This window comes from Anneissia japonica, unplaced genomic scaffold (assembly GCF_011630105.1).
Source record: "Anneissia japonica isolate Jap-2015-1 unplaced genomic scaffold, ASM1163010v1 scaffold287909_len199859_cov185, whole genome shotgun sequence".
Lineage (NCBI taxonomy): Eukaryota > Metazoa > Echinodermata > Crinoidea > Comatulida > Comatulidae > Anneissia > Anneissia japonica.
Window position 1 is genome coordinate 48,764 of NW_022688465.1, and position 12,787 is coordinate 61,550.

At 35.1% G+C, this 12,787-nt stretch overlaps 1 protein-coding gene across 1 annotated transcript; it reads left to right on the forward strand.

Annotated features, from left to right (window-relative positions):
• The first annotated feature begins 8,884 nt into the window (after window positions 1-8,884).
• On the forward strand, window positions 8,885-12,741 carry LOC117121692. Its single transcript, XM_033266979.1, has 2 exons — window positions 8,885-8,963; window positions 11,582-12,741. The coding sequence occupies exons 1-2, from the start codon at window positions 8,925-8,927 to the stop codon at window positions 12,482-12,484; spliced, it is 942 nt and encodes a 313-aa protein (XP_033122870.1). The 5' UTR covers window positions 8,885-8,924; the 3' UTR covers window positions 12,485-12,741.
• Window positions 12,742-12,787: the final 46 nt, after the last annotated feature.

Genomic DNA, 12,787 nt, shown 5'->3' on the forward strand with positions numbered 1-12,787 from the left:
GGACTATACCATTTCCTGCTCAGGGAGGCGAATTTGAATATGTTTTTCGCATGATCAAAATCTAGGGTCCGCTGAAAGAAAGGTGTCTCCCACTTTTGGTCTTACTGTAGTGTAGACCAGGGTGGCGCCAGGGTTTGCCCCACTAGGGATCTGATATTGCTTAGGGGGGGGGGGGTTGATGTCCCCGACGAAAGCAGCGGGTGTGGCAGCACCAGTGGTGTTACTAGTTGTGAGGGGCCCTGGTTCCGATTCAGTGAAGAGTATGCAGTTGGGGCACTTGACGCATGCAAATTTACTGACCCTCCGATTTTTTAAATACTATTTTGAAAATAATTCTTTCGATTTGCTTTAATGTTTAATTTTTAGATGTTTTCAGAGGGCATTTTTGAAGAGCCAGCTATTGACTGGACTGACAATAATAAGCATTTCTACTTATTATGACCAAAAGAAAAAGCGAAAGGTCCACTGATTAATCTCAGATAAGAAAGTATAATACATACTCCAAGTATTGAAATACACGCCATCGTGTTGGGATTCAATATTTCGACAATTATGTCATCATCAGGAATGATGACATAATTAATGTCGAAATACTGAATCCCAACACGATGGCGTGTATTTCAATACTTGGAATATGTATTATACTTTCTTAAAAGAAAAAGCACATTCGATATTTATTTATTACCGTAATTGATGGTTTTTTGTTTTTTGTTTATCGGATTAACCATTAAACAATTGTCAACACTTATCTTGTATATAATAATTTTATGTACTTAAGCTAAATAAAATAAAATGGATTACACATGACATCATTATACAATATGACCGTGATCATGTAAAACACTTTTAATCCGATAAAAATATGTAGCAACCACATACGTTTTAATATATATTTCACTTAGAAACAATGCACAAGGAAAATTCGAGAATCCAAATCAGATTATTTTTTACCAGTTGAAAACAATATAAACAAGATCTCAAACGTTTATTGAATAAAAATAATGAACTTAAAGGGAGAAACAAAATTCAAACAATATTCATCCAAATCCTGATTGTGAAAAATTTTAGCGATTGTTTTAGTAATATAGGAACAGAAATTTGAAACTCAAATAAAGAAGACAAGCCAGAATGGAAAAAACCCAAGTAATCACACACTAAATGTTACGGTACTTGTATCTCGCTCTGTATTAAAGAGAATAATCTGGCATTTATCTGAAAATAGTAACCTTGATGTTCATAATTTCGGGACTAAAAAGGCTTGCATCACGCTATATCGCGAAATCTTCATGTTCCTTAGGCCTATAAATAAATCATTATTTAAAGGTACTACGGTCAAAACGATTGGAAAGTCTCAATGGCTACATCCATCTGCAGATAAATGCAACAAAGTCCTAATAATTGTAGACCATCTCTGTTTCAATGAAAATGACCTTATAATTGTTGACCAGTATGCTTTCAGGAAGTACCAGTCAACTGTTACATGCCTTCACCATGTAGTGGCCTATATAGATCTTATTGATGCTATATCAAGTTCATACTACTTTCAGGGGCGGATCCAGATATTTCCGAATAGAGTGGGGGGGGGGCGAAAGATGGGCCAAAAGTGGGGTCGATCGAGACAACACTACCCTAGGGGCCCGCCGAATTTTTGTTTTCTAGACGCCCGAAAATAACAGTTTTGGGCGATCAATACGCCCTATTGCTTTTCTTTCTTTCTTTCTTTCTTTCTTTTTTGTTTCTCTTTTCTTTTACTTTCTGCTCCCCCACCTAAATCCTCCTCTGCCTTTCTTGGCCCTTCGCTGTAAGGAAGCAAATAGTAAAATGTCACCCCTAAATAGATCGGAATTGGCATACAGGTTAGTGTCTTGAGAGTCAAATTTTTATTTTTTATGCTGATGTTTTTCGTAGTACTTGATGAATTGTTGATGAATTAAATACAATTTATAAACTATTGTAGAAAATATTGGTAAGTTGTATGTCGGAAATAAGTTCAAAAAATGCAATTAAAAAAAAAAAGTTTATAAAATTAGAAACCAGAATACAGTATACTTTTATATGATGTCCTGATTATTTATGTCGACGGAAAACGTATAGAACAAGTACAACATATACCGGTAAGATATTTGGGTTTGGAGATACAGTAGACGAAAATTACGGTAACATATGGGATTATCATATACCGTACTACATACATAATACAAAAGCACAATCGAACCATGTATTGACTATGCGATTTCTGTTTGGGGAAACACATCCAGAAAAATAAAGATATTGTAAAAAACTGCGAAAACGTGCAGCAAGTCTTATAAAACAACATTTTGATCACAAAAACTGTCATAAAGACACTTCGACCTTGTGATTTCATGTTCAATGTACAAATGTATTATGGCATGGCCACCCATCCCCCTCTCGTTTTTAACGAAATTAATTGATTTTTATCGACATGGATAGGCCTACTCCAAACTCAAAAACTTTTAATGTTGTTGCACCGATCCCTAATTGTAGTACCATCTCTCTTTCACTGTAGATTTCCATGCAGTGTTCGAGAAATTTTACAACTATGCATAGGGTCCTATTAAATGATTAATTTTAACAGTTATTACATTGTGCAGTATTATATATAAATCAATACTATTAATCTAGACATTTATTTGTCCATTGCTTTATTATTTCTATTTTATAAAGGGCGGGGCCCTTATAGATCGGGGCCAGACGTGGGGGAGGGGGTGCTTGACCTGCCCAGTGAGAGCATACGCCCTGCCCCCTGGCGAAGCCACTGTTCTAAAGGCTTATTTAATCAAATTTAGAGTCTATAATAGGCCTATATAGAATATACATATGGCCTACATTTTTCCCCGACGAAAGTGTTTTTTCTCCCCGACCGGGCAGTGCCGGATTAAGCATCGTCTGGCCTCAAGGCACATTTTGGAAATGGCCCAAAAATGTTAATTGAATGGACCCCATGGTAATAATTACGAAATGTAAAAACCCCAGCTACCGTGATTGCAACATCTTTCGTGTCGGAGAGAAGCGTTACTCTGCCACAACTCTAACAGTAGAATGTGTCCGAGTTTTCTGGCCTTATAATACCGGAAAATAGAGTGTAAATAATATTGCAGTCCAACTTTTGATGGCCCATCATTTTCGCCTGGCCCACAAGGCTTGTGCCTTATTTGCCTAATGGTTAATCCGGCACTGCGACCGGGGATGGGGCAGGCGATCATATGGGACCACAGAAGAGTGGTCTACGATTGGGTGGTCTTTAAAGCCTGGCTCCTGCAGTAAAACAAATTGCTTGATATCGGACGTAGCATCCCCTTCCTCCAGTCTTTAAAACGTTTTCATCCCATTGGCCATGGTGGCCAGGCCTGTGGCTGGACCAGTGGCGGCGACAGGATTTCCCCGAAAAAAGGGGGGGGGGGGTTTAAGGTCCCCGACGAGAAAAAAGTGGGCGTAGTCAGGCGTCGCTAAAAACCTTTCGAAAGTGCGTTTATTCAAAGCGGGGCGTTTATTCGAATAAATACGGTAATGTAGTTATAAAAAATAAAAAAACAACATTTTTTTAATGTTAAAATCGGCCATACATCCCGAATTATTGCTTTTGATTTATTCTTTATCATTTGGTAGCAATTTTTATGGAGAGAAATTTGGGATTCTTTTAGATCTAAGCCTAGTTGTTTTTATTTCAGTATTGTTATTAAAAATGTATCGCATTGTGAATCAGTTTCTATTTTATCAAGTCGAATAGGCCTACATGATAAATTAGCTGATTGTTTGTTTCACTTTCCGGATTATGGTTAGCTTCTATTTATTAATACTCCTTCCTTTTTGAATTAAATTAGTTTGTGCAAATTATCTTAGGTACAGTAATTTGAAGAGTTATTAAATGATCGGTAGTAATGTGATATGTCAAGACAAATTGAGCTAAAGCCCTCTGGAATTCTTTGCAGGCTGGTTGCAGTTATAGATTCGGCAGAAGTATGAATTTGAATTGAATTGGATTGGAAAATCAGTGAGTTCACGAAGATTAGGAATACGTCATTCTTTGAAAATGTGTTTCTCTAAACAAACACAAAAAATCAAATAAAAATTTAATTTGTACCAGAAACATATTCTCTTTAAGAAAATTTTCAATTTCTAATGAATAGTGCAATATCAAGTCAAGTTGTATTGTTTTATCTGTCTTTTTCATCTAGATGATCGTATAAAGGTCGATGATTTAAAAGGTATTTCTTTAGAAGCATTTATTTTAACAATAGTTCTGATTTCAGAGGAAAGCTGGAAATCCGAACAAAATAAGAATAGCGTGCCCACAGTGTTAACGAAAGTAATTTCACTCTAAACTGAAACCAGGAAACAGTCATGCATGTTGTATAAACAATAAAATATATACAAATTTAACAAAAGTGACACGAATAACAGTATGTTTCCACCACGCGTAAAGCTGTTTATAGATAAAAAGATGGATATTGAAGAAATGAGATATGATATACAGCTAAGCACACAAGAACTATTCGAAAAAGATCCGGCTCTTCCTAATCTAGTAGGAATTGTAAAACCTGATGCAAAATCACCAAGTAAACTTGATATAGATCTACTTGTACTGCACTATCGTTGGCGTTTGGATGTTGTAAAAGTGACCATTCCAAATTTTGTTAAAACTGATTCAACCAATCTTAAACACTGTTTCTATGTACCAGTGAGTTATAATGGATGTTTCAATGTCGTTAATGAATTTTCTAAGAGATTTTACACAGTAGCTGATCTAATAAAAATAAAGCCCCATCAAGTTCGTGTTATGTCAAAACTAAGACACGTTTCAAAACTGGTAGATATGCTTAAAGTGGAAAGTGGAGAGGTTATAACAATACAAGGGGTTCGACGATGCGCATTTAGTGACGGAATACGACCACTGTTGAGGTGTGTAATAACCTTTTTCTCAATTCTCCTTTTTTCTTTTTATGATTATTGCTATTCTTGTTGTTGAGTACACACACACACACACATATATATATATATATGTATATATATATATTTATAAATACATAATATTTACCATCTCTTTAATTGTACTTGTTTCAACAGTTGCATTTTCAGAGAAAATATCACCTTTACATTAACTCAAGACACGATTGGAGATTTTGAACTTGTTCCTGATTTGAATACATATACTATGAAGGAAATAATTCACAAGTATTGCCTTCCAGTAAAACTTCGGATAGCTGGCGCCCCCTATAGTCACGAACCTGAATTTTTATCTCGTATCAAAAACATAACACACCCAATTATAATCGAGAAGAAATATTCACAGGAATACTACGTAGGATGCTCGTATAATTACGGAGAGCACAAAATTGTTCTTTTTTCGCGCTTAGCTAATTTGCAATTTTATGTTAGTGAGGCTCTAATCACTGGTAAGCGGGATGGAATTAAAGCAGTAGAAGAATTTGGTCCAAAGTTTACATTGAGTAATGTAGATGTCATTCGACTATTGAAATTTGATTACCCACCTTTAGTAGTGGAAACTAAAAAAGAGGACATATATTGTGCATCGCCTATTTTACCGAGGCGAACTACGCTAGACCGCACGGTTCCAATTATGGAAATGTCAAATCAAGACAATCCCTATGCCTCTGAATATAAATTTAGGAACTTAACTCAAGGTAAGTGCAAATAAAATAAACATTGTTAATGTAAAGATGAAATTATTTATATTATTATTGGCGTAAGCTAATACAAAAACATTAAACATTTCGTTTATAAAATGTACCGGTATTCAATGGATAGATCGTTTATAGATAAGGCAAAAAGAAATACTTGTTTAGCGTCCTCACCAGACTCCAGCTTTTTATTTCTTAAATTCCTTTTTATTTTCTGAAATTTTAATTTGATTCTTGAATTTTCCATAGTTATTTGAAAAGCATTAATACAAACAATACAAAACTGCTCAAAAAGTTGATGTCTATCGAAGTCAGCATTAAAACATGATAATAAATAATAATATAGGGATTTATACCTCACCTTTTACCAAAGGGATACAAGGCGCTGGGATGTTGTGATTATTACCCCTGGTCACTGGGCACATAATTAGCAAACCAGCACAACGTGAAATTTCCTCCACTTTTCTGGGAGTATTTCACTTTTCCTTGCAATTTAATGCCGATACAGACTAGCAGGCCTACACTCAATGCCAAATCATCCTACCAGTAGGTACCAACTTATTCAACATCTCAAGAAAAGCGCCTTGCCAAAGGACACAAATGAAATTCACAGCAAGTAGTCGAGCCTTCGTCCTCAAAGTTGAAAGACCAAAGCGCAACCACTGCACCAACCGCCCCCAATAACTCTGACAACTAACTATACTGATGCTAGATCTTGTCAAATTTCCATAATGTTAATAAAATTAGGATTGCTTTTCAAGAAAAGAAATCTTCCCTCCATTCCGAGAAAAAATGTAGGTACAAGGACGGTAAACAAGTATTATTTTGGCCACATTTTAAGTAAAATACATTTGGAAAATATCGTCTTGATAATGCTTAACTGCTTTTATGGAATCATAATATTTAAATGTAGTTTGGGAAAATTGTTATTATTGTAGAAAAATCATTGCTTCCGCCTAGTTTGTTGTCTGCTAATTTATTAAAGCAATCTCATGATAGAAACACTGTCTTTGACAACTGGCTTCTTTCTTTTCTGCAATCATTCATCATATTGAGACTACTATAAGCACTTGGTTTGTAACATGATAATCTAAGCCGTGGATACGACTAAATAAGTATAGCTTATCATTAAGACTGCTAAATAGCCTACCTTTAATAATAGAGATTCATACTTTAACTGGAGAATCAAAACTATTAGTCAAATAGCTTCAAAATGAAAGAAAAAGTGAGAGTGAAACTATGTAACATAAATTATACGTTCTGACAAAAACCTTTTTTCAGAGCAGTTTGATAATGCCCAGAGAATTAACTCGAAAATGTTTCCCGGTGAATATTACGAGGAGGACCAAATTCGACCAGTGGTCCAAACTTGCCAAAGAAACATTGCAATACGATCTCCCAAATTATCTCTGGCCTCAGAAGACGGTAAATACAACAAGTATAGATTTGATGATCCTCAGAGTAAACCAGCTGCAACAACGGCAGCCGCACACAAACTAACTAAACGACCATCCGGAACTATCATTGGTAATTTCCTAAATATAAAAACGAATAAAGATTATATTGTATAATATTAATAAAAAGCCTATAAACTATTACAAGTGAAGAGGATCATAAGTATGGAATAATAATTATGCACATTTTTCTCAGATTATGTTAAGTCTAGACAGTCTGTCATTGCAAAGCCAACCCCGCCTCCTCGTGTTGAAAGTTTACATACCGGTACTCTCCGACCATTTGGTAATTTCCCTGTCAATTTTTTATGCTGTATAAACGCAAACATTATTGTAATTATTTTAATGTTAATTATAGTGCATGAATTTATATTATTCGTCGGTTACTTATAAATAATAAACTGCTAATAATTTTTGTATTTATTTTATAGGCCTAGATTTAGTTCCTATTGTGGTTCCTGATGCAAAAGTCATTTCAAATATCAGTTAATAAATTGTTTCGCTAACCAATACTTTCCTCTTTCAAACTTCCATTCGAGACCCCTCTAATCCGAGACCCCTCCAATTCGAACTAAATGACCTCCTAACCCTCTAAGTGGAGACCGAACTCCAAGACCACCGCAACTTCTCAGGTCCCAAAGTGCAGTCTTGCGAATTGAAGGGCGAACAGTACTACTAACTGCTACTAGTCCTGCTACTGCTACTAGTCCTGCTGCTGCTGCTACTACTACTATTACTACTACTACTACTACTACTACTACTACTACTACTACTACTACTACTACTACTACTACTACTACTACTACTACTACTACTACTACTACTACTACTACTACTACTACTACTACTACTACTACTACTACTACTACTACTACTACTACTACTACTACTACTACTACTACTACTACTACTACTACTACTACTACTACTACTACTACTACTACTACTACTACTACTACTACTACTACTACTACTACTACTACTACTACTACTACTACTACTACTACTACTACTACTACTACTACTACTACTACTACTACTACTACTACTACTACTACTACTACTACTACTACTACTACTACTACTACTACTACTACTACTACTACTACTACTACTACTACTACTACTACTACTACTACTACTACTACTACTACTACTACTACTACTACTACTACTACTACTACTACTACTACTACTACTACTACTACTACTACTACTACTACTACTACTACTACTACTACTACTACTACTACTACTACTACTACTACTACTACTACTACTACTACTACTACTACTACTACTACTACTACTACTACTACTACTACTACTACTACTACTACTACTACTACTACTACTACTACTACTACTACTACTACTACTACTACTACTACTACTACTACTACTACTACTACTACTACTACTACTACTACTACTACTACTACTACTACTACTACTACTACTACTACTACTACTACTACTACTACTACTACTACTACTACTACTACTACTACTACTACTACTACTACTACTACTACTACTACTACTACTACTACTACTACTACTACTACTATATATATATATATACATGTATATATATATTTACGGTATATTGTTGATGTTGATTGTTGATTATTGATAATGAGCTAACAAAAATACTATAATAGAAAGACACTTGCGAAATGTAATCAGATCGGCCTATGGATCTGCAGGCCTAAGAAACGTTAACAGTAACAGTTTGTATAACAAAACAATTGTGCTTAATACATTCCAGGGGAATACTGAAAGCTCAGAAAATTCTGATTCTCACACTATGGAAGAAAACAAAGGCTCCAAACTCAATACAAAAAAGGTAAGAAACTAAAACGTATACATGTTGTACAGTATACATGTTGTTTAACGTACGTACATTCTGTATTTGCAAAGCGCCATCTAGTGATGGAAAGATAAACAAGACTATTTGAAAATTTTAAGAATTTCAAAATGTTAGTCGATCAACATGCACAGATACGGCAATCAATTAAAATTCAAAAGTTGTTGTATTTTTATTATATTTACCATAAGAAAAATTAATTTTGAATTATTGGTTCCTATGTCATCAAAACTTAAAACAATATAGAAGTCTATATATTAAATGCTTGCGATACACCACATAGATAGCTCTGAAAAAAAACTAAACTATTGTTTTGTTGAGAACTTTTCAGAACTATCTACGTGTTGTACTGCAAACACATTTAATATATTATTACTTCACCATGCAAACCTTCAAACAATATTTAAATCGACAGCCAATTATGAATTCTTTGTTTTATTATTGACTCTTTAAATATAAAATCAACTTCAACTGATTCAAGCTTTAGTGCTGGTAATCTTTTAATTAATAGTAGCCTATCTTCTAGAGAAGATCACATCCTATTTGAATACTGTATTAGGATAAATAGCAACATTTCACAGGTTTCGAAATGCTTTAGTTACGTCAAACTATAACAAGTGGAACTTAGTATTATAACAAGTGAATAAGCTCCAATATGTTTTTAAATATATTTCACCAACTGAAACAACCCAATCGACTTCCAATTAGCAAAATAGATCAAATAAAATTCTATTGCTTTATTTCTAACCATTTTTATAATGGTGCTTACAAAAAACGATTAATATTTGATAATGTCTTTTAAGATCTCTGTGCATATTAGGCAATTTATTTTGTTGTAGACAATTCCTTTTGAACTTTATACTTTCACTTTCATCAATCCTCATTTTTAAATCTGAAACATTTATTCTAATCATTCATTGGCTTATTTTTTTCAAGTAGCATTATCTCAATACTTTGGACAAGGTTCAGAAGAGATTTGTCAATCTGATTCGAGAAGAGATGGGTTTAACATTATACCCTCTTGCTCACAGAAGAGCAATCACCTCAATTTGTTTAATATTTTATCGATAAATAATAATAATTATTTATTAAATAATAAATTTAATCGATAATAAAGAGGTACACCACTCTTTTGTCAAGAATGAATTAGCAGTAGAAACTGTAATAACTGCATCTCTTTCAATAACTTAGGATAACTCGAGTGTAATAATTTATATTATTATTGCAGTCACCTCCCTTTGTTTAATAGTTTATCGATATGTTTTTGGATTTTGTTCATCTGGTTTATCTGATCTCGTACCACCATTCAATTTATTTGGCTGTGTCACTAGGCTTTCGCGTGCTTCTCATCACTTTACTCTGTCAAAGCCGATGTGCGGAACCAAGCAATTTGAAAGGAGCTTTTTTCCCCAGAGCCATGGCGTTGTGGAATTCCCTTCCCGAGGACTGTTTCCCGGAGGAATATAACCCCACTTGTTTCAAGCAGAGTGAATCTTCATCTTCTCCGCTCTGAAGTCGTTCTCTAAAGTTTGCTTGATAGAGATGATTTTCCTTTTGTCCCGATTTTGTTACTATTTATCTAGCCTTTTTTTAAAGTCTTGTATTTGGCGATTTAAGTTATTTTTGTTTTTCCGCCCCTGTTTTTTTCAGTGAATTAGTGGCGGGTGGAGGAGGGCAAACAAACTTTTTTTTTTGGCCTAATAAAGAGGTACACCACTCTTTTGTCAAGAATGTATTAGCAGTAGAAACTGTAATAACTGCATCTCTTTCAATAACTTAGGATAACTCGAGTGTAATAATTTATATTATTATTGCAGTCACCTCCCTTTGTTTAATATTTTATCGATATGTTTTTGGATTTTGTTCATCTGGTTTATCTGATCTCGTTCCACCATACAATTCATTTGGCTGTGTCACTAGGCTTTCACGTGCTTCTCATCACTTTACTCTGTCAAAGCCGAAGTGCAGAACCAAGCAATTTGAAAGGAGCTTTTTTCCCCAGAGCCATGGCTTTGTGGAATTCCCTTCCCGAGTACTGTTTCCCGAAGGAATATAACCCCACTTGTTTTAAGCAGAGTGAATCTTCATCTTCTCCGCTCTGAAGTCGTTCTCTAAAGTTTGCTTGATAGAGATGATTTTCCTTTTGTCCCGATTTTGTTACTATTTATCTAGCCTTTATTTAAAGTCTTGTATTTGGCGATTTAAGTTATTTTTTGTTTTTCCGCCCCTGTTTTTTTCAGTGAATTAGTGGCGGGTGGACGAGGGCAAACAAACGCTTTTTTGGCCTAATAAAGAGGTACACCACTCTTTTGTCAAGAATGTATTAGCAGTAGAATTTTTGCTCTGTAATAACTGCATCTCTTTCAATAACTTAGGATAACTCGAGTGTAATAATTTATATTATTATTGCATATTGTTGTGCTTTATACTATGGATACAAAATTCTGAAATAAATGAGGAATGAATACAAAATAGTAGAACATTATACAGGACTGTAAAAGGAAGATGGTAACAAAAGAAATGCTAAACTTATACCTATTACAATCCCAAAATAATATACTAATTAAAACATATTTCTATTAATTTTTTTTTATCAGAGACCTAAAGGAAAGAAAAGGTGGTTAGGATTCAAACCACGTTCGAAGCTGCTATCTGCCAAGAGTGACACTGATGTAAGAGAAAAAAAGTGCATTTCAATTGTTAGAAATCCATCTATGATTTCTCCGTCTAAAATCGCAACCATCAAACGGCGTTATCCAGCTGATCCACTTCCGATTCCAAAACATAGCATTTCTGCCGGAAACTTATGTGACGTTGGAATTGTAAATTCTGATCGTCGTTTTAAAGAATTTCAATGTAATATAGATTGCCGACCTGCAATGCCATTACCTAGAAATGACCATACTCAGAAGTACACCGAAAGTAAGACATTACCAAGAAATCCTCCTCGACCCCCACCAATACCGCCGAGAGTTCCAATCCCGCCAACCTCTTACCAAACACGTGCTGATATTGATTCAGAAAATAGGTATAGTAGTAGTACAGATAGTTATGAAGTCATGTCTGCTAAAGGCAATGCAGACTTGGATAACGATACTGATTTGGAGGATACTTACATGGCTGCCGAGAATTACGCCTACCCAGTAGGGGGGTATTGCCTTAACCCAGGACGTTTCTGTTGGGCACACAAATATGGTAGTGGGATGCATGATGTCAAAACCACACCCAGCAGCAGATATTACGAAAAAATCACTTCTGGTCTAAGTATTGATCAACTTATCGAAAGTATGAAATCACTAAAACTGAATGTTGCATGCGAGAAGAATATAATTAATCAAGGTATAGATGGCGCTCTTTTAATAGACATGTCAATGAAGTTAATCCAAGAATCTCTGGAGGTCTCCGAGCTAGATGCGCTCAAGATATACAAATTTGCACACAAAGGATGGAAGCCATTATATTCTCAAACCAGCGTCGAAAATAGGAAAGAAGATATTTAAGAAAAAAATTTAAATTGTATGAAAATAAGCCCTGCGCTTTAGCAAAATGATGATGAAGCAGATGATGTTAATGGACAGTTCTACTAACGTTACCCCTATAAGTCGTATGACGGTCATAACGACCGTTGCACGACGAATTCAACTCCGTTCTCTGTGATCGGTAGGCGACACGAAGCCGTCTGCCCATTGTAGGTGGCAGTCTAAACGGATCGTCAGTGAAAACGACCCGTTGTGCGCGCGTCGTCACGTTGCGTTGTTCATACAAGCACGTCGGCCGACTACCAGTCGGCCCACCCTCGTCAC